The sequence below is a fragment of the Camelina sativa genome, chromosome 17 (assembly GCF_000633955.1).
Source record: "Camelina sativa cultivar DH55 chromosome 17, Cs, whole genome shotgun sequence".
In the NCBI taxonomy this organism is placed as follows: Eukaryota; Viridiplantae; Streptophyta; class Magnoliopsida; order Brassicales; family Brassicaceae; genus Camelina; species Camelina sativa.
Genome location: NC_025701.1, coordinates 22,212,492 through 22,234,965, shown reverse-complemented (window position 1 = coordinate 22,234,965; position 22,474 = coordinate 22,212,492). Strand labels below are relative to the sequence as shown.

The 22,474-nt window shown below is 37.3% G+C and overlaps 3 protein-coding genes and 1 long non-coding RNA gene across 4 annotated transcripts; 2 read left to right on the top strand and 2 right to left on the bottom strand.

Moving 5' to 3' along the window:
* On the bottom strand, positions 753-4,696 carry LOC104757852 (DNA-binding protein DDB_G0278111-like). The gene is made up of 6 exons (XM_010480639.2): positions 4,652-4,696; positions 1,524-1,585; positions 1,355-1,419; positions 1,105-1,196; positions 944-1,015; positions 753-842 (listed from the first exon to the last, which is right to left on the bottom strand). Exons 1-6 carry the CDS (start codon positions 4,694-4,696, stop codon positions 810-812), a joined length of 369 nt encoding a protein of 122 aa, XP_010478941.2. The 3' UTR covers positions 753-809.
* Positions 5,615-6,136, top strand: LOC104759721 (agamous-like MADS-box protein AGL61). Its single transcript, XM_010482617.1, has one exon. The coding sequence runs from the start codon at positions 5,615-5,617 to the stop codon at positions 6,134-6,136; it is 522 nt and encodes a 173-aa protein (XP_010480919.1).
* Positions 6,848-7,324, bottom strand: LOC104759720 (agamous-like MADS-box protein AGL61). Its single transcript, XM_010482616.1, has one exon. It carries the CDS (start codon positions 7,322-7,324, stop codon positions 6,848-6,850), a length of 477 nt encoding a protein of 158 aa, XP_010480918.1.
* Positions 13,376-14,804, top strand: LOC104757851. Its single transcript, XR_762540.2, has 4 exons — positions 13,376-13,988; positions 14,078-14,310; positions 14,389-14,430; positions 14,534-14,804. It is a non-coding gene; the product is annotated as an uncharacterized LOC104757851 (long non-coding RNA).

Below are 22,474 nucleotides of genomic sequence, written 5' to 3'. Positions count from 1 at the left end.
ATGATCTCGAAGAAAATTATTTCAAAAATATAAACTTTGTGAAGAGGAGATATATACATCACGACGACGTCGCCTTTTTCTCTACGATTCTTTGAACTAACAACTAACAACTTTGAGTGTCAAATGAACTAAGAGCAGTCTATTATTTTTTAGTAGTAAATAGTAAGGTAGATGTGTCTACATAATAGCAAGTCTTACATTTGCATTCATCCATGTTGGTTACAATAATGTCCCCATTTATTTAATTATTTGAAGTAACAGCTAACTACTTTGAGTAGCATTTTTTTTATTTCTCACTGTTTTTGATAATCAAAACTAACATTTTTCTTATAGTCAATATATATAACAGGGCTTAAACTGAGGCGTTACTTATTATGATGGAGTAGGCTACAATCAATCCTTCGCTACCGATAGAAGTTGAAATACTTATTTGAATTATTCAAATTTAAAATTAAAACATGAGCTATCCACAAAATGACTTGAGCAAATCAAAAATTTCTAGCAATAGCATCAAAATTATATATGCGAGGTAGAAAATAGAACAAAATCATTCTTCTTTCTAATAATATTCAAATCATAAAATAGTCAATGGGAAGAGAGAGCATATGATGAAGATAGTTCACAGACGAAATGCCAGAAATAAAAATGCAGAGTTTCAGTTTTACTTTAATTTTATCCCAAGCATTTGGAAGAAAGTCATAAAGATTCACTCACAATAAACATATTTAACAGTAGATCTTAGTGAACTTCACCAACTCAACAGTGAGATGCCCCATAGATGTTCCGAGTACATCATAATATCCTTCTTCCTAATCGTCATCCACCCCGCGGCGCCTATGGATCTGTAAACACATATGAGATAAACTTAAACTCAATGATATTGATGGTTAAGGCAAGACATGTTTTAATAACTTGTTTTTTCAGAGGATTGTGTAAACTGTACCGTGACTTTCGTTTGTTTGGCAGTTTGGCTGTTTATTTGTTCCAACAGTGTAATAAGCCGCTCCTCAGAAACCTGTAAAGCAAACAGAGTATTTCAATAACTATTAGATGGATAATATGATACGTAAGAATTACGAAATGGAAAAGCGTCTGGATCTTTACCTTTTCAACTATCTGTCCCATTTGAGCAGCCCTCAAAATAACATCCTCTACACCTCTAGCTTTCTCAGGTTTTACCAGGGCAATTCGAGCAACTATAGAGCACAAAGAAGAAGATAGAGAAGCATCAAAGATATATAAACACAATATTGTGTCTCCCTCGAGCTTTGGAAGATCGTCATATTGGCGACTTAATGAAGGAAGAAGGGAGAGTAACTAATTGAACTCCCAAGACATATTAGATGGGACTTACTTCTCTCTCTGGCTTGGGAAGACAATATTTGACTAAGCATCATTTCTCTACGTTCATCAGCTTCCCTACACGAAAATGTTCCAATCAGACAATACATTACTTCAAAAACAGAATTCCAAACCGAACAAAAATCATATATGAATGCCAACTAAAACACAAGGATACACACCTTCTAGCATCATCCTGTTGTTTCTCTTGCTCTGGATTTTGCTGATTACCACCCTGCTTACCCTGCAAAATTATGCAGTTTAGTGAAGATCTCACAAGGGAAACAAGTTATCTGAGAAGAAATCAGATATCAGTAAAGGTATATTAAGAAATTTTAACATGCCTTGTCGAGCCATAATCTCTTGCATTCTCCTCTGTCTAATAGTATCGAAAATTAACTTATAAGAACAAATAAATCGCTTAGAGGAGTAGAACAGAGCGAACCTTGTGTTATGTGGCCGACCAAGAGACGAAAACCCACGTCGCTGTCAAATATTAAGATTGCTGCCTCCTGTAATCAACTGAAAACAAATGGTTACTTAATCCCAGAGATGTAGCAGCTTGATATGAAATCTGCTACGCCTGAATTGCACTCAAAAAAATGAAGAAAACACAGCGAAGATATATAGGAGGCAAGGAAATTGTTTTATATAAGAGAAGGACTTGCGACAATTTAAGGAAGAAGAAGTGGACTGTGACTTACGAAAATTTAAGGAAGAAGTAGTGGACTGTCCATTAAATCAGAGAAGATCGAAGAACATAATTAGCAGTTACGAACGAAACCGTTGCAGTTGTGATGGAAGACATGGAAGAATAAGCGAAAGTGTAGAGGACTGGAAGACTTGAAGAGAGGAAAAGGTAACTTTATATATATAGATTCACCCGCGGTACACCACGGGCTATTTTTTATTAAAAAAATGTAATTTGTTTTATAGATTAACTATTTATATAACTAATGTTTAATTTATATATTTTTAAAAATATACAACCTTACAAATATAGATATATTTGTTAGTATAGAAATTAGAAAGTAATTTGTTAGTAGTATAGAATTCTTACATGTACTAAAAGTAGGAATGTTATATCGACCACTGATACTTAACTATGTATGTTTTGTTCATATATTTATAGAAAAGTAAATGTTATATTCATAAAATGTAAACAAACCAATAAACTAATTGACTTGTGGTTCAACCGGTCCGACTACTTGACCCAGTAATCCGAAAGACTTCCGGTTCACCTTCCGGTCCGGTTTTAAAAACATTGTCGTTTATTGATTAGGCCGATTGTTTAGGAAATGTCTGTACGGAGAAAATATTGTTTTGTAAAATTGGAAACTTATTATTAATTAATTTAATTATAAACTTAATACTTAATATTAAAAAGGAGTGGTTCCGATTGTTTTGGAAATTTTACTAGGATAGGAAATCTTGTTTCCAAAAATCAAAACTTAATATTAATTAATTAAATAATTTTTTTTAATAATTAATGCTAATGGCATGCTTGTAAATAGGTTGCAACTCCAGGATTTATTTGCTAAATGTCTCCATATATATATATATATGTTGACATTTAAGATAATATTTTCTCTGATTCAATTTAGTTGTCGTTTTAAATTGTTCCACACAAATTAAAAAAAAAAGATTGTACCCTTGTTGGACTATTAGAATTCAAAAATGTGTAATATACTAATATTTTAATTGTTCAATAAGAGATACATAAAATAATTTTCTACTAAAAATGATATTAAAAAATGAGAACGAGAACTAAAATGAAACAAAAAAGTAATTATAAAATGTCAACTATTTTGAAACGGAGAAAGCATGTAATAGTTGTTATTCTTCGTATCATTTAATGGCTAGTCAAACAATCAAAAATAGTATATTTTCTAGTCAATGTTCAACGGTACTATACGCCTTTTATCGAAACAAATTTATTGAGTATCAATAACATAACAATTACAAAATCTTATATAAACATTTTAAAATGTTTTGTCAAATTCACATTATAGTAAAGAGAAAATATATTTTTTAGATATGTTACTACTACTTTACATTTTAGATTTAACTCCATACTCTATAAATTATGTGATTTATGTTGTAAGAAACTAGTCATCATAAGAATATCGAAGGATCCACATTTCAAGTCCATATGACGCATTCCCATGAATCTTTGTCTATAAATGAGTTACAGGTAATTCATCTACATTATTCTATTATTAGTTATAGGTTTTGATTGTTTTGATGCTTTTGCAGTTGCATTTGTGTTTATATTCTTGTATTTTTATGCTATTCTAGTTAACGATATATATATATATATATATAATTTTTTCAATCACAATTTTTATTCAATTGTGTTTTTCCTTTTCCAATTATAATATATTAAATATTTTTTTCAAATATAATAACAATATATATATATATATATATGAATGTATAACATATATAAAATATTTTAAAACACACAATAATATTTATGAGAATATCTATACTATGATTTGTCATTTGAAAGATGACTTGAGATCCAGCACAATGTCAATGTAGTGCATCATAAACTAGTTTTTTCTGATTCTTTGTGGATTTGAATACTCACTCTAGCATGTATAGCTTTGAAATACATTTTTTTTTCTTACTTTTGCTTTCAAGTTTATAAGTCTTTCAAATTTGTGAATTTACAGTTTGATACTTAGCCTACATAGCTTGTACTATATCTAGCAAATATTATTTAGGATTTAAAAGTGAGGGAGTATTTTACAAATATCACATTTATTCTCTAATTTTCATGATTTTTATTTATTTCTCTACAGTTATATTTATTATTATCTATAATAGTGTATATGTTGTATTTCATATCGGCCTATAGAAAACAAGATGGATCATATATATATTAGATATATATATATATATATATATATTGCATATATAAACAATGATACTTTTCTACGGTTGAGTATTTATTATTATCTATAATAGTGCATATATAAAAGCTATATATAAATTAGCTTTTGTTGATGTATTTATCTAGGATTATGGAATCAAAATACATCAAAACTGTTACATTCTTGTAGATTTAAACAAAATTCAGACTTAAGTTAAATTATTTAAGTCAAAATTGTATTTTTAGCTCCTAGATGAGCTGGAGAAAAACAAACATGAAAATTAATTAAGTAGATTAATACAAAGACAAAATGTTGATATGATATATACACTAATCTTAGCAAGCTCTCCCATTTCAACATTTCAATTATGGTATATAAATAAAATATTTATTCTTTTGTACAAAATAAAAATATAATATAGTGTAAGTGACCTTAGTGCAGTGGCATGAAGTAAGTCCAATTGTAGAAGGCACCATCATACCAGGGATCGAGTCCCGCTTCCTACGAATGTAGGAATTTGGCTAATGGGCCAGTCAGCTATGGCCCAATGGTTGACAAAAAGAAAATATATATAATATAATTGTAGAATAGTATTTCTACTGATAATATATTTTTAAAAACTAATAATTTCAAATATTGATAATTATGATAGAACTTTGAGTAATAGAGTTTATTCCAAAAATAGGACAATAAGTAGTCAAGAAAATAGTGGATTACATATTTGACTAAGTTCTTGTAATTAAATATTTTTCAATTATGACATAAACTCTTAGTCAAATATGACATAAACTCTAAATTTGTTTACAATAATGGTCGAATTTCCAAATATTAATTTGATAAAGTTTTGACCAATTTTTTTGCATTTAATATTAACTATCATCTTTTATTTATATAATGTCAGTCTTCTACTTAGAAAAAAAAAGATATTCCTTAGCTAGCAAAAAAAGGGGATTTTCAAAAATAACCTTTTTTCTATGTCATTTTTTAAAAATACTCTGTCATGGTGTCTATTTTCAAAAATACCCCTTTTTAATATATAAAATGACAAAATTATAAACCCTAAACCCCAAATACTAAACCCTATCCCTTAAAAACTATACCCTAAATGTAAATTGGGAACCCAAACCTAAAAAAAAATTATAAAAATTAGTTTAACATAGTGTAATTGTGTAAAAGAGGGCAAAAATGAAAATATTCAAAAAGAGCATTTTTGAAAAAGGGTATGCTAAAAAGGGCATTTCTAACAAATTCTCAAAAAAAAAATTAAGTTTACAGTTCATCCTATTTTAGTGATTAAACCCTTTGTTTTTATTTTTGTCTCCAACATGAGTTCGAAAAAAACCAAAAGAAACCAAAAAATTAACATGAAAAGGATAGAAAATTATGCAGACCGCATGGTTACATTCTACAAACGCAAACAAAAAATCTACACTAAGCTGAGTGAGCTGTCCCTTATCTGTGGTGCTGATGTTGGATTTCTTGTGTACTCCAACAGTGGAATCCCATACACATTCGGCAGCCCATCCTTCGAAGTCGTTGCAAAGCGGTTTCTCAACAGTGAGGGCTCTTCGTCAACCTCACTGCTGCAACAATCGAACATCAATGTTCAACATAAAGAGAAGATGGAAAAACTCTTCAAAGTCTACAACAGTCTGTTAGAGAAGGCTGATGCGGAGAAACAGAAAGGGATAGCCATGGCGAAGGCTGAGGCGGAGGCACTGCCAGTGGAGAAGGACGCATGGTGGAGAGTTGATCCAACGACGGTTAAGAATAAGGAAGTCCTAAAGCAGTTGCTGGAGAAGTATGAAGATCTCTATGAGAAACTATGTGACGAGGTTGTTAAAAGGAACCAAACAGAAAATGCACCTTATATTTTATTTAGTGGATCATCTGTTTCTTCAAGATCCCAACCCTAAATGTTACTCTTTCCATTTCAAAATTTTCGTCATTCTACACTTAGTTTTTTGTTTCAACTTAGTTGTCGTTTTCATTTTCAATGTTTTCAAAGTATTCTGCAAAATCCGGTTATCATTCTGCCATGATGGAGAAGAATGATAACCGTATTTTGCAAAGTATTCCTCTGTCTTTGTTGGTTGGTCTTGGGCTCCAAATTTGCTTGGTCTTAGAGTCAAAATGTCATGTTCATACTCCGGTTCTGGTAGAATGTTTTTGATCAATTCTTTGCATTCTTGGCATTGATTTATGTGGTTTCGTTTGGTTTTATGATATAATACTTAACGAAACACATTAACAAATCTGAAAGACACTATCACTCAATGAAATCTTCCACATAATTACTTTTTGTAGGAACAAGAGGTTTTATAAAGCATTAAGGTATCTTCAAATTAGTTATCATTTTAGATTATTTCTCACAAGTTAAAAATGGATAAATGTTATATTTTGCCTTATTTGACTATTAGAATTTTAAACAATGTAATATTTTATTCATTTAATAAGAGGCAAATGAAAATAATTTTTGATTAAAAATAACAATGTAAAATTGAAAACAAAAACGAAAACTAAGTTGAAACAAAAAACTAAGTGTAGAATGACAACAATTTCGAAATGGAAAGAGTAACATTTAGGGCCAGGATCTTAAATGAAACAGATGAACCACTTAATAAAATCTACAGTGCATTTTCTATTTGGTTCCTTGCAACAACCTCGTCACATAGTTTCTCATAGAGATCTTCATACTGCTCCAACAACTGCTTTAGGACTTCCTTATCCTTAACCGTCGTTGGATCAACTCTCCACCACACGTCCTTCTCCACTGGCAGTGCCTCTGCCTCAGCCTTTGCCATGGCCATCCCTTTTTGTTTCTCTGCATCAGCCTTCTCTAAAAGACGGTTGTAGACTTTGCAGAGTTCTTCCATCTTCTCTTTATGCTGAATATCTATGTTCGATTGTTGCGGCAGTGAGGTTGACGAAGAGCCCTCACTGTTAAGAAATCGCTTTGCAACAACTTCAAAGGATGGGCTGCCGAGTGTGTATGGGATTCCACTGTTGGAGTACACAAGAAACCCAACATCAGCACCACAGAGAATGGACAACTCACTGAGCTTAGTGTAGATATTTTGTTTACGTCTATAGAATGTAACCATGCCATCTGCATAATTTTCTATTTTTTTCATGTTAATTTTTTGGTTTCTTATGGTTTTTTTTGAACTCATGTTGGACATAAAAATAAAAACAAAGGGTTTTAATCACTAAAAAGGACAAACTGTAAACTTTATTTTCTTTCTCTTTTTTTTTTGTTAGCCAAGGAATATGTCGTTTTTATGAGTGGAAGACATACATTATATAAATAAAAAATGGCAGTAAATATTAAATGCATAAAAATTGGTCAAAAGTTTATCAAATTAATATTTGAAATTTCGACCATTATTGTTAACTGACTTAGATTTTATGTCATATTTGACTGAGAGTTTATGTCATAATTGAAATATATTTAATTACAAGAAGTTAGCCAAATATATAATCCACTATTTTCTTTAGTACTTATTGTCCTGTTTTTGGAATAAACTCTATTAGTCAAAGTTCTATCATAATTATCAATATTTGAAATTATTAGTTTTTAAAAATATTATATCAGTAGAAATACTATTCTACATTTATATTATATATTTATTTTTGTACAAAAGAATAAATATTTATATATATGTAAAAATGATTTATCGATTTGTTTATGATAAACTCTTGACTCATATAGTTTATTTCCAAGATACAAGTTAGTCAAAAAGTTTGTAGTTAATTATGTTAATTACATAGTTGAATAATTTATTGTAATGAAATATTTGTCAGTTATGACATAAAAAACCTCAGTCACATGTGACATAAACTCTAACCCACTAAGAGATGGCGGTCGGGGTCTCCTTGTTGCGCACCAAGACCGTCACCCCCAATGGTATGAGCCTACTCGATTATACACGCATCCCGGTTCGGTTCTGATACCACTTATAACGCTCCGACCGTCACTTTTTGTCCACTCCTAGTCCATGGGCCCACCTTTCTAATGGGTCTCACGTCTCCACACTAGGCCTGTGAGCCCGTTCATATCCGACATTCGGTTTGATATGTCTTGGAGACTTTAAAGACTTGTTTACCGTCTCTACAAATCACTACCTGATCTTTCCTGTGTTTTGTCCTCATTCACACTGTTCTGACAGTAACTTCTAGGAAGGTCACCCATCTTGAAACTACTCCAGCTCTAGTACGCTTAACTCTGGAGTTTTCTCAAGAGGCTTAACCGAAAAGATAATTACACTTTAGTGATATAGGTGGCCGCTTCTTCGCAAAACGAAGTGTCACATCTCGCATAATGATATATCGTTTCTTCAACGATTTATTTTTCTTTGTAAATTATCTCATTATGTCTTATACGTTTTCTACGGAGAATTGTCTACTCGCAACAAAAACAATGAGTCTACGACCAAATATCTAGACAAGGTTTTTTTCTCTTTGGCTAAAGAAGATCGTGAATCATCTAAACATAACCAACATGATCTCACTCACTTATTGGCAACGCTAAAATGATATTATTACCCTCAACAAAAAAATGGAGTCTACAATAGACGTTCTTTTTACTATTCTTTGAATATCTGAGAAATAAATGTCTTCCCCTACGCAAATCCCGGCTAACATTTGAGACACATTATGAGAGATAAGAAAAGTCAAACAATAGAAAGGCTTTTAAAAGAAATGAATTGAGAAAGGTTTCTGATTGTACCTTTCATGTAGTGAAATTGTACGTTTAATGTAGTGAAAAGCTTTCTTGCAATGGATACATACAACTATTAGTCCTGGGAATAATATCCGGGATCCGCAGATATCCGATATCAGATCTGGTATCCAACCCGAAAATTGGATATCCAGGTGAAACAGAGCGGATTTGGATAGTGATTTCTCTGATCCGTCGGATCCGGATACGGATAGTGAACAATTTTCCAAACGGATATCAGGTATCCGTTATATTACTGGGCCTAACTTAATTTATGTATAAATTCATTTTTAATTTTAATTCTATTAATGGGCCTACAAATTAAAAGCTTTATTTGATTAGGTAGGTGAAGAAAATAGGGTTTTGGTCTTTTGGGAGATGAATTCACTCTCATATCGCCATTTCTTTTTTTCTTTCTTCTTCTAGTTTTTTTCGAAACCATTCTTTCTTCATTCTTGTTAACAAATCTGACGAATCTAACCAGACAAACTCGCTCACTATGTCAATATCACTATGTAAACCATTTTGTTGATATTGCTTCCGACGATGATTTCTAGATGAGAGTGATGGTTCTGGCGGTTCTCTTCCTCTTGTTTCGTCGCCATAATGATCCGGAGTTTCAAGAGAGGAGAAACAAGATCTAGAACTAGGTTTTTTATTTGAGAGAACAAATAAAAACCGGATCCGGATATCCGCGAATATCTGGCTTTTCTGACGGATATTTGGAATCCGGATATCCGTGTGGACGGATACGGATTCGGATATCAAAACTGTGTATCCGGCGGATCTGAATCCGGATGCGTATACCATCAAAAGCCCTGGATATCCGCTCCGTCACAGGGCTAACAACTACTACCACCAGTGGAGTTTTCATGTTGTTTTGGCAGCCTCAACAGCTCTTTGCTTGGCATCTTCTTCCCCACATGCATAATCTTAAGCTATTCATGTATATTGTATACTAAACAAAACAACGAATTTGAAAGCAAACCATAGTGTAAGACCTGTCGTGTTTCTCTCACCTTAGGTTGATCAAAATTTCCATTAAACAATTTGAAGGACCAAAATGTTATGAACCAATTTATTGCTTGAGAAATAAGAATGATTTTAAAAGCTTTAGCTCCCTCTTTACAATAATTCTCTCCTAGAGATTAAAGTTAATTTTTGGAGCTTCTCTTTCTCATTAATCATAATAGACCCGTATATTATAACTTAGAGGGGGTTATTGGTTCTATGATTTTAATGGATTTGGAAATCCAAACAAAAATCATGTGTTATTCAATCATTGATTTTAAAATACTCATCAAAATTTTGTGTTATTGGTTATATGATTTACAAATACTTGTTAAAATCCCATGTTATTCATTTAATGATTTGTTTTTGGATTTCAAAATTCACATTATGTTTTAAATGGATTTGTATGGATTTGAAAGTGTAAAATAGAAGGATTCAAATCCAAGGGGGTGTTATTGGATGGGTAATTTCTAAATCCATATGGAATTGTAAATTCTAGAAATCAAAATACATGGATTTTGAAATAACATGTTTTATCCTTGGATTTGAATCCTTCTATTTTACACTTTCAAATCCATACAAATCCATTTAAAACATAATGTGGATTTTGAAATCCAAAAACAAATCATTAAATGAATAACATGGGATTTTAACAAGTATTTGTAAATCATAGAACCAATAACACATCATTTTGATAAGTATTTTAAAATCAATGATTGAATAACACATGATTTTTGTCTGGATTTCCAAATCCATTAGAATCATAGAACCAATAACTCCCTCCAAGGATAAAACATGTTATTTCAAAATTCATCTGTTATGATTTTTAGAATTTACAATTCTATATGTATTTAGAAATCATCTCTCCAATAACAGCCCCTTAATCATAAACTTTATGCATAAAAGAAATTATTGGGAGATGGTGAACCGGAGATCGACGGTTGAGATGATAAACCCAGAAATGGAAGTCATGAAGATATTATTCTAGAATATATTAGATAAATGTTAATATTGGTTTAGGAAGTTTAGTATATTCACAAATGTATAAATATATATAGTTTACATTTATCCTTATCTTAGTTTAGGAAACTCATCTCTATATAAGAGAATGTATCTTGTGCAATTATAATCATGAGAGTCTAATATAATTCTTCCTAAAATAAATAGGAAAATATGAAAACCAATTTCATAAACTAAACCACCAAAACTAGTTAATTAAAACGTTCCAACCATACCCTAATCTCCCCAACCATAATCGCTTATCAGAAGGCAAGTAAGAAAAAGATTCTATCTTTTTTTTTCCATCAAACATGTATTATTGTGGCGCGGTCTGACTTTTCTTCATCACTTTACAAATGACAGTTTTCACTCAACGATGTCTTTTCCCTTCAAATAGTTAAGAAACAACCTCGTTGACTTCAACACTATCACCAAAATTGTACTTAAATGGGGTATTCTACACTAATGTGTCATTGACTAACCTGATATATATAATAGAACATTGTCAGTTAAAGAAGTTTAAAAAAAAAATTAGAAAAATGTTTGGAATATATTTACTGAGGCGATTATATATTCTAAAGGTTCCAAAAAAGAAAAGAAAAAACAAAGACTATATGAACACACAAAATTGACAGAATGCAAAGGAACATATGAAATTGAAAGATTGGAAATTTGAAAGGATTAAAAGATAGAGAGGCTTGAATTTGACCATGAAACTAAGGCTTTCCAATTTTTATTTATAGAGATAGAGAGAGTAAAATCAGATTCTCTAACCATAAATTTGAGATTTCTAGCGTTTGAATGCATCCTTTATATATGCATCACTTCTTTTGCGACGGTAAATATATCCATCAAACTACCGTCGTTCTCGTGACAAACTTTCATTCCACTATACATGTTCATAACAAATCTTAGAATTCTATTAAAAAAACCTACTCAACGTATCGTTGTACGAATCTAAAATCAAGGGAAAGTACAAACATGAGAGTTCTCTCTTCTGATCAGGGCATTGGGATGGTGGCGACATTGGTGATAAATGAGTTTGGTAGGGTTGATTGATATTTGTGGATTTAGAATACGAAGAGATATTAGGTACAAACGTTGTTATTGGTTGTGTAACATCCGTGAACCGGATTTTTGGTTTATGCATCAATCGACGCCAGGGGAGTGCATCGATCGATGCATATGTATGGTTTGTGCTCGGGTTAGTTCTATTTCTCTCCTATTTGTCGCGGTTTGGTTGATGGAAACCCTAGACTCGTGTATAAAAGGAAAACTCGATGCCTAGGGTGAAATTTTTAGTGTTTATCGTTTATGGAAGTTGAGAGAAAGAGAAATCTTTGTAAAATCTTTTTGTGAGTCTTTTGTGCCTGTTTCTGGAGGGATTTGTCTATGGGAGTAGAGATCTGAGGCAAGAGACGAGAGAGAAGCAGTTGGTGGTGTGATTTTCGTCGTGGTTATGTTAGAATCTTATGTTTAAGAGGTGAGTGCGTGGCAATGGCTTATCTAAGCTATTAGACATGTGTTTTGTGTGATTTTGGGTGATTGATTGCTTGTGTGCTTGTTTGTGCTTGGTTGTCGTGGTGGTTGTGGCCTGTTGAGGTCGGATTTGGCGTCACAGACAACACAACTAGGAATTTAGAGGTTGCATCGATCGACGCAAGGAGTGCGTCGGTGGATACAAGGTCCCAGAGTTACGCATGTGTTCAGAATTTTCTGGTTTTTTTTTGTTTCATGCATTGTTTGTGTTTTTTTTTATCTTGTGTGTATAGCCTAGTAGATGGGAGAATTGTCTCACTGAGTATTTGTGATAATACTAACGCATCTCAATTGTCATTTGTGGTGTGCATGTATGTGACGTGGAATCATGGCGATGAGGAGGAGGATGATCTAGGGTCTCGATTGTGTGTTGATGGTTTTTTTATTAATGATTGGAACCTTGTATAGAAGCATGCTATTTTGTTATAGAATGGTTAGGAATGATATTGTATTGATGATATATAGTGGAGATGTTTATTGTTATATGTATTCTCTTGTGCATGTTATTGGTATTATGGTTGGTTAGTGATGTTTATGTTGTTGGTTTAATTAAGTAGTATGAGATGTTTAATTATATAGTATTAAGAAAACGGGTCAGGTCGTTTCAGATTGTCACTAATTTGGAAGAGGAAACAATATATTGTACTGTAACCTTTTTATTTTGGGCAAAGATATTGTACTAATCAAGAGAAAGAAGAAGGAACATAAAGCGAAGCCAGCTATTTAACATTGTTGACGTGACAGTTCGAATAGAATTGTCAAATAAGCTGAGATGGACAATCTTAGATGGCTCAAATTGTCCCTTTTATCACTAGTAATGCCTTATTTATTCCAATATGTCGCTTTCCAAGTCTCTTTTAGACCAGACCATACCATCAACCTTTCGTTTGTATCAACTAATGAGATAAAACATACAAAATTTGAATGTTCACCTACTTCTCTGATCTAGCTGATGGTAGTAACTGTTGTCCTGACTATGGAGGTCATGGAGAGTTGATTTTAGGCGAATTCCCATCCTTATGGTAGTGGTGAAGATGTAGTCTTGAAGTTTACCATGCTACGGTTGTTTGTTCAAAATCATGTGTTTATTCCATTCCCAACTTATAATAGGCATAGTTATGTTGTATATCATTATATTTCAAAAAAAAAAAATGAAATCTAACAATTGTGACATGCACAGTAACAATTGTTAAGAGTACTACCACTTTCGGGAATTCATTTTCATGCCTGTCATCGATGTGAAAGAGAAAGACATTTTTACCATCGCTTGTTTTGCAGAGAGAAAAGAGGCAAGACTTAGACGCAGACATACATATATTAGGAGGGGTTTTTTTTTTAAACAATTAAAAAAAACTCTTCATATTGACGTCGGCGATAATGGATCGACAATCTACTCTCAAAACCTTCCTCCAAAAGATTCTCCAACCACGTGCACCGTCTGTTCTGCCTGACGAACAGCGTAAGGTCCTTATTTCTGGAGTTCTCTACACCAAATCTAGGTATGGAAGTCGTGTATCTCTATTTGTCGGTGCTATATTATCTTTGTTGTCTTTTGCTTTCTGAAGGTAATTTTTTTCGACGTTCACAGTAGCGACATACCGCCAAGTAAACCTTCCCGGTGGACCCATCATGTAAAGTTTACGCAATTGTCCCTCTATGGATTTTGTCTATCGATAGCAAAAAATAATGGTCCGTCGTGAATCGACTTTCAGTGGACCAGATCCGGTAGGGTTTGAACAAATATGTCTATTATTAACGAACCATTTGTTCGTCGAGTATATCTCTTGTAAGCCCGATGGACCATATCCAAAGTCCACCCAAGTATGCCTATCTCGATTCTTAAATTGTTAATCGTTTGATTGAACCGGTTTGGATCTAATAATCGTTTCGCTCATGTAGATCTCTTGTCAATCAGATGGACCAAATCCACATCCAACCAAGGTAATGTCCCTGGGATTATGCCCTTCTAAAATTTTTCATTGCGTAGATTTGATTTGTAATTATCCAAGCTCTCTACTACTAATAATCGTTTTCGATCGTTCAGCTATCTTTTGGAGCAGACAGACAATATCAACCCAGGTAATGTCCACAGAGATGATTTTGTCTGTCCAAAATCTTTTACTGCTCAGAAATTGTTTGTTATTTTGTAAAGGCTTTTGTAGTTCCTTTTGTGCAATCTACTTCTTTTTTTATTATCACTCTTCTTGTACTTTTGTTAATATTTGTCTATCCATCATGTTATGAACATATTGTCTACCCTAGTTGTTTCTTCACTTGGTTGTCTAATGGACAGTTTTATATATAGGATTCATGTCCGTGCACTTGTAGCTTATATATGTTGTCTATTGAATCTGCAGTTTCTTAGACCTTGTCGTTTTTGTCAACCGGTCCGCTAGTTATTGTCTATCAACCTGCAACTTGATTGTAGAACTTGGTCTATTCCCTTTTGTCCTATAAATTAGACTGAATAACTTTACTTTGATTATTCGCCGACTACAAAATCGCCCAAATTCTCAGCAAAAATAAATGCAAATATTGCACATATTATCTATCATAACTTTGGTCCCAGACGAGCGGACCAAACAAATTGTCCAAAATCCACCAATAAATGGTCTACCATATATTCACAAACGAGTGGACCAAATAAATAGTCCACATATTCTGTAATAACTTCTCTATCGTTTTGTTATGCCACTTTATACATTTAATGTCCACATGAGACTACTTAAACAAATGCTTCTTTTTAATTTTATTATTAGAGGCCACCAAAATCTTACTCCCCTCGTTAATGCTCTCCTTTCACAGCCACAAAACAATTTTATCTATCATCAATGCCAACTTCGTTATGCCACAATTATTCAAAGTGGCATTGCTCAAATGAAAAAGAGAAAAATTGTAATTCCCGTAATTTTAGTTTCAAAATGACACTTTTCACTAAAATCCCAAAAAAAAGTAATACTGTATTCCCTCTGTTCCAATATATAAGCTTTTTTAGGTTTTTCTATTTATTCCATTTAATAAGATTTTCTCAAATTTTATACACTTTTAATATTAATTTAATAGTTTTTGACTATTTAAATTCTATATTATTATTTTTTATTGTTTGAATTTTGTTCAAAGATAAAATATTTATTGTTTCTTAATATGTGCGTAGCCGAAAACTCATATTTTGGAATAGAGGGAGTATATCATATGCATAATAGTATTTGTAATGTTAAATTGTTTTTATTAGATCCCAAGAATATAGGTTGGAGAAATGAGGAAAGCAAAAGAGACGAAGAAAATATGAAATTCAACTTCAAACGAACTTAAAAGAAGACGTAAGTCTAACAGTTCGAAGAAGGAGGTTAATTACAAATTCAAGTATGTGGCGTTTTCAAGTGAGATTGATGATTTTGTTGTGCATTGCTTAATGCATATGGGTATTGGCTACTAGCCTACTAGTAGCTAGTGTGACAATATTGAGAATGGTCACAACTCACAACTCACAAGTTCAGCTCTTTCTGAATATTCTTTTTTATTCTTTCAAAGATTTGTTTTGAGTGGACTCTATTTTTTTTTCTCACTTCTGACATGAAACCAAATCAGCTAAATGAAGGCAAATGACGTGGACTTTGGGTTGGTAGTTTGAAGAGAGCTTGAGAAGCCTCTGATGCAATAGGAAGGTCTGCAGTTGCAGTCTGAGAGTATAAATAAGAGAGATGAGTATCAAGAGAGTTTATGTTGAATCTGTTTATAAATCCTTTGAGTGATGTGCTTGAGGTCCCTTGTGATGTACTTGGGAGACGATCAATGTTGATCGTCGCTTACAGATTTGAGCATTGATTTGTTATCGTTTCCACTCTGTTCTATTCTGTTACTTCCATTGAATTCTAATTGAATATAGTCTTGCTTCGTGAGATCGAGTGTACAACAATCTATCAATGGTGCGGTGAAACTGTGATCGGAGCTTCAACGCGATGAAGACGGTGGAATCTGTGATCTATGATGATGTCTGTTGGGGGTGGATCCACACCCCAAACAACAGGCCTGGCCCAGAAAAAGCCCATGATAAATCTCCAAAGGAAGGGAGGGTATTATGTTCTTTCCGTATAGACGAACCGACACGATTCCCTATAAAGGGAGACGTACGGTCCGCAGAAAAAGGGGATCGAGAAAAAGGAAAAGAATCGAGATAGCAAGTACGAAAGCCTCAGCTCGTCCAAGTGGAAATCTACAGTTTAGACTCAATAGCTCGGAGGATCGACGAGATAGCAACTCGTCGATTATTCTCGTTTATACTTGTAACTCGTTTAAGTCGAGTTGTAATCCGTCCTTTTGTGTCTCGGCATCAATATAATAAAAGAGAACTTCGACCCTCCTTTGACCGAACTAAACATACTAATTGTGACCGATCTGGACATCAACAATTTGGCGCGCCAGGTAGGGGGAACCAAGTCAAAGTTTTCTAAAAAAATTGAAGAACGGACCTACACCGATTAGACGAGATGACAATAATTGACAAGGAAAAGAGCAAGGAAGGAAGCTCGTCGGGGGGGACGACTACCCCGGCAATGGAACAAACGGACCAGGCAGTCCTCCCCACGCCAGACGCTCCAAGAAAGGTCGTGACGGTCGACAGCCCGGAAAATTTTGTCATAGCTACAAACCTCACGACCCCGGTGACCGTAGAACCAACACAGGTCCCAACGCAGCTTACTTTGCTCAGCAATCAGCCCGTCTCAAGTATTGACGAACTGTTCCGCGGAATCTTAACACGCCTTGACCAGCAAGAAGAGCGAACCAACAGCCGATTGGATGCACTCACCGCGGCACAGTTTAACTCACAAGATGAAATCAACCATCTCAACAACGCTCGGCTCAACCCAGTGAACTTCACCGCGGTAAGAACAACGCCAGGGTCGTATGTGCAAACCAGCGGATTAGGATGTAATCCTGCCCAGCACCCTATCGAGCGAAATAACGACGTAACCGATCTAACGAAGGACGCCGAGCTAAAAGAAATCAAAGAGCAAATGAAAGAAATGGCCGCAATGATTCAAAAAGCAACGGATAAGGCACCCCAAGTCGGACTTATGCTCGAAGCAACACAGCGAACTCCGTTCTCTCGAAGACTCGCTACAACGACGGTCAGACGGGCAGTCAAGCCACGGTTGGGTCACTATGACGGAACGGTCGACCCGCGAGATTTCTTACTCACCTTTGGCGTAGCCCTTGGCCCTTTACAGTTCAGCCCGGCGGAATACGACGCTGGAGCTTGTCAAGTTTTCGCCGAGCATCTAACAGGAACCGCATTGAGCTGGTTCTCGAGACTCCCACCCGGATCAATCGATAGTATCAGGGAGCTGATAACCGAATTTTTGAAGCAGTTTTCTGTTTTGATCGAGGATAAGAATTCCCATGCCGACTTATACGCCTTAACTCAGCACAAGGGAGAATCGCTTCGGTCCTTTATAGGGCGATTCAAGGAAGTCTACGTCAACATTTCAATTCCGGACGCTGCCGCAATTGTCGCACTTCGAAATGCGCTCTGGTATGAATCTCGGTTCAAGGAAGAGCTGTCTTTAACGCACATCGAGACCGTAGCCGAGGCATTACTCCGAGCTGCAAAACACATTGGGCTCGAGGAAGAGAAAGCTATCAATGCTAAGAAGCATTCTTCGGAGGCAAGTGCGATACCCAAACAGCCAGTAGCCGCAGCTCCAAAAGTTGACTACGTCGAGCCTCGACAACATTTCGTCAAAAACCAAGATCGAACTCGCCGAACCTTTGCGATCGGCGAAAACAAGTATATACGGAAAGAGGGAGGTGAAAATAGTGCAACCCCGTACTGCGACTACCATCAGAGTACCACCCACGCAACTGACGAGTGTCATTACCTCCAGAAGGTCTTGATGGAGCGATACAAGAAAGGGGCAATAGTCGTCGAGCCCGACAGAAGCAAGACAACCCGACCTGGACGAAGCGACGCCAAGCGCGCCGAATATATCGCTCAAAAATTCGTAAAGGATTCAAAGGTACTAGCCGACCAAAGCGAAGACGAGATGGAAATTCAGAACCTACTCACCGAACGGCGCGAAGACAGCGGTAACAAAAAATGACCGCATACAGACCGCAAGCCCGACCAACGCCCTCCGACGATACGACGAATCAACATGATAATGGGCGGGCTAGCCGGATGCAACGATTCGGTCAGAGTGATCAGAGATTATACTAAGAAGGCTGAAATGACGAAATCTTGGCCGTCAAGGTTCGAGGCTGAAGGCATGCCAATCACTTTCGACGGAAAAGATCTAGAAGGTTTGGATTTACCGCATAACGATCCATTGGTCGTCGAACTCTTGATCGGCGAAAGTGAGGTGACGAGAATATTGATCGACACTGGAAGCTCAGTCAACGTCATCTTCAGAGACGTGTTGGCCAAAATGGAAGTCGGCGAACAGGACATTATGCCAGAATGTCACTCTTTAACGGGCTTCGACGGGGATCATCTTATGTCCGTCGGCACCATCACCTTACCAATCTTCGTTGGGGGGATAGCCAGATACTTCCGGTTCGCGGTTATCGACAAGCCAACGATCTACAACGTCATCCTTGGAACCCCATGGCTCCACAAGATGAAAGCCGTCCCGTCAACATATCATCAGTGCGTTAAGTTCAAAACTTCGAAAGGAATATACACACTGCGTGCCAATCAGCAAACCGCACGGGCCTGTTTTCTGATCGAGCATAAGCTTCGCACCAGAAAGAAATTATAGCAATCAAAGCAGCGGGTCGGCGACAGTAGCACGTCACCGACAGACGGAAAGCCGACTGCCGTCCAACAGGGCGTTGCCGCGGTCGAGGAGGTGAGCCTAGACGAGAACGACAAGAAACGATGCGTAAATATCGGCACAGAGATAACATCCGCCATGAGGAACGAGTTGATACTCTTCCTCAAAACCAACATCTCAACGTTCGCATGGAGCGTGGCTGACATGAAAGGAATCGACCCAAGTGTCACGACCCATGAGCTCAATGCCGACCCAACGCATAAGCCGGTCAAACAGAAACGGCGCAAGTTAGGCTCTGAAAGATCGCAAGCAGTGAACGACGAAGTTGACAAACTCCTCGGCGCCGGGTCAATCATGGAAGTAAAATATCCAGAGTGGCTAGCTAATCCGGTGGTCGTCAAAAAAAAGAATGGAAAGTGGCGAATTTGCGTCGATTTTACCGACCTTAATAAGGCTTGCCCAAAGGATAGTTTCCCATTGCCAAGAATCGATCAGCTCGTCGAAGCGACTGCAGGCAACGAGCTGTTAACCTCTATGGACGCCTTCTCCAGTTACAACCAGATTCTAATGCACAAGGACGACCAGGAAAAAACATCATTTATCACAGATAGAGGGACGTACTGCTACAAGGTCATGCCTTTCGGCCTGAAAAATGCGGGAGCGACGTATCAACGGTTAGTCAATAAGATGTTTGCCGAGCAACTCGGCCGGACTATGGAGGTCTACATCGACGATATGCTCGTCAAGTCACAGCACGCAAAGGATCATATCACTCATCTGCAACAATGCTTCGATACCCTTAATAAGTGTGGGATGAAGCTTAACCCGGCCAAATGCACATTTGCAGTCAAATCCGGCGAATTCCTTGGGTACCTGGTAACCAGACGAGGCATCGAGGCGAACCCGAAGCAAATTAAGGCGATCATTGATCTACCACAACCAAAGAACGCCAGAGAAGTACAACGATTAACTGGACGGATCGCTGCTCTAAACCGTTTTATATCCAGATCAACCGACAAGTGTCTACCATTTTACCAGCTTCTCAAAACAAAGGGCAAGTTCGAGTGGACCGAGGCCTGTCACAGCGCGTTCAACGAGCTAAAGAACTATTTATCGACCCCACCGATCTTAGCAAAACCGGAGCTCGGCGAAATCTTATTTCTTTATATCGCGGTCTCAGAGTCGGCCGTCAGCGGTGTACTCGTTAAAGACGATCGAGGAGAGCAACGACCCATCTTTTATATAAGCAAATCACTCGACGACGCGGAAACTCGTTACCCGACAGTCGAGAAGGTTGCCCTGGCAGTCGTCACGTCCGCAAGAAAGCTCCGACCGTATTTCCAGTCGCACACTGTCGCTGTCCTGTCCAACCAACCTTTACGATCCATACTGCACAGCCCGAATCAATCGGGCCGACTAACAAAATGGGCAATCGAACTTAGCGAGTACGACATTGAGTATCGAACTCGTCCAGCTGCAAAGTCCCAAGTACTCGCTGACTTTCTGATTGAACTACCGTTTGGGGAAGCCGAACCAACACCCACTGACCCGTCAGATGACCGGTGGACCCTACATGTGGACGGGGCATCCTCTCATCTTGGGTCAGGGATAGGGATTCGACTAACTTCGCCGACCGGAGAAATTTTGGAGCAATCCTTCCGTCTCCGATTCCAAGCAACCAACAACGTCGCCGAGTATGAAGCACTCATCGCCGGGCTTAAGCTCGCTAACGGAATGCAGATCAAACGGATACGAGCTTTTTGCGACTCTCAGCTTGTCACCAACCAGTTCAGCGGCGAGTACGACACTAAAAGTGAGCCCATGGCAGCCTACCTCGATGTCGTCAAGATTCTGTCAAAACGTTTTGACGAATTCGAGCTCATCAAAATCCCCAGAGGGGACAACGCTCCGGCCGATGCTTTGGCAGCACTCGCTTCGACATCGGATCCCGATCTGCGACGAATCATCCCGGTAGAAAGCATTGATACGCCGAGCATAAGTGAAACGCATGCCGAGACTTGTCTCGCACTCCACCAGCCCAATGAAATCAGAACCACCTATCGAACGATGAGGTCGCACCGAGGGTGCGAACCTGCGTCTGGCAGCGACGCGACAGATTGGCGAGTTGAAATCCGAGCATACCTAGCTGACGGCGACGTGCCGACAGACAAATGGGCTAAGCGGAGATTAAAGGCTAAAGCCGCCCACTACACCTTGATGAAAGATCATTTGCTTCGATGGACGGCGTCAGGAGCCCTTTTGCTTTGCATACACGGCGACGACACTGAACGCGTGATGATGGAGACACATGAAGGAGCTGGGGGAAATCACTCAGGCGGCCGAGCCTTAGCACTACGAATCAAGAAGCACGGCCATTATTGGCCAACTATGATATCTGATTGCGAAAAGTTCGTCGCCAAGTGCGAAAAATGCCAGCGACATGCCCCCATTATTCATCAGCCGACTGAACTCCTACGAGCCGGAATAGCTCCTTACCCTTTCATGCGTTGGGCGATGGACATCATTGGCCCACTACCAACTTCCAGACAAAAGCGATATATACTCGTCCTAACCGATTATTTCACCAAATGGGTCGAAGCCGAGTCTTACGCAAATATCAAAGCTCGGGACGTCCAACTCTTCGTCTGGAAATACGTAATCTGTCGCCACGGTCTCCCATATGAAATAGTCACTGACAACGGATCGCAGTTCATCTCCCTGCAATTTGAAAATTTCTGTGCAAGATGGCGGATCAAACTAAGCAAATCGACGCCGCGGTATCCACAAGGCAAAGGCCAGGCCGAAGCTACCAACAAAACCATACTCGATGGTCTTAAGAAAAGGCTAGACGCCAAGAAGGGTGCCTGGGCCGACGAGCTTGACGGAGTACTTTGGTCCTACCGAACAACACCAAGGACGTCCACTAACCAAACCCCATTCTCCCTAGCCTATGGGATGGAAGCAATGGCACCCGCCGAAGTCGGCAGTTCCAGCCTCCGACGAACAATGCTCGTCCACAACACCGCACTCAACAGTCAGATGCAAATGGATAGGCTCGACGAGTTGGAAGAAGAACGGGACAAAGCACTCCTACGAATCCAGAACTATCAGCTTGCCGCAGCCAAATACTACAACAAGAAAGTCCACAATCGGTATTTCGACGAAGGCGATCTCGTCCTCCGTAAGGTCTTTGAAAATACTGCCGAGCCGGA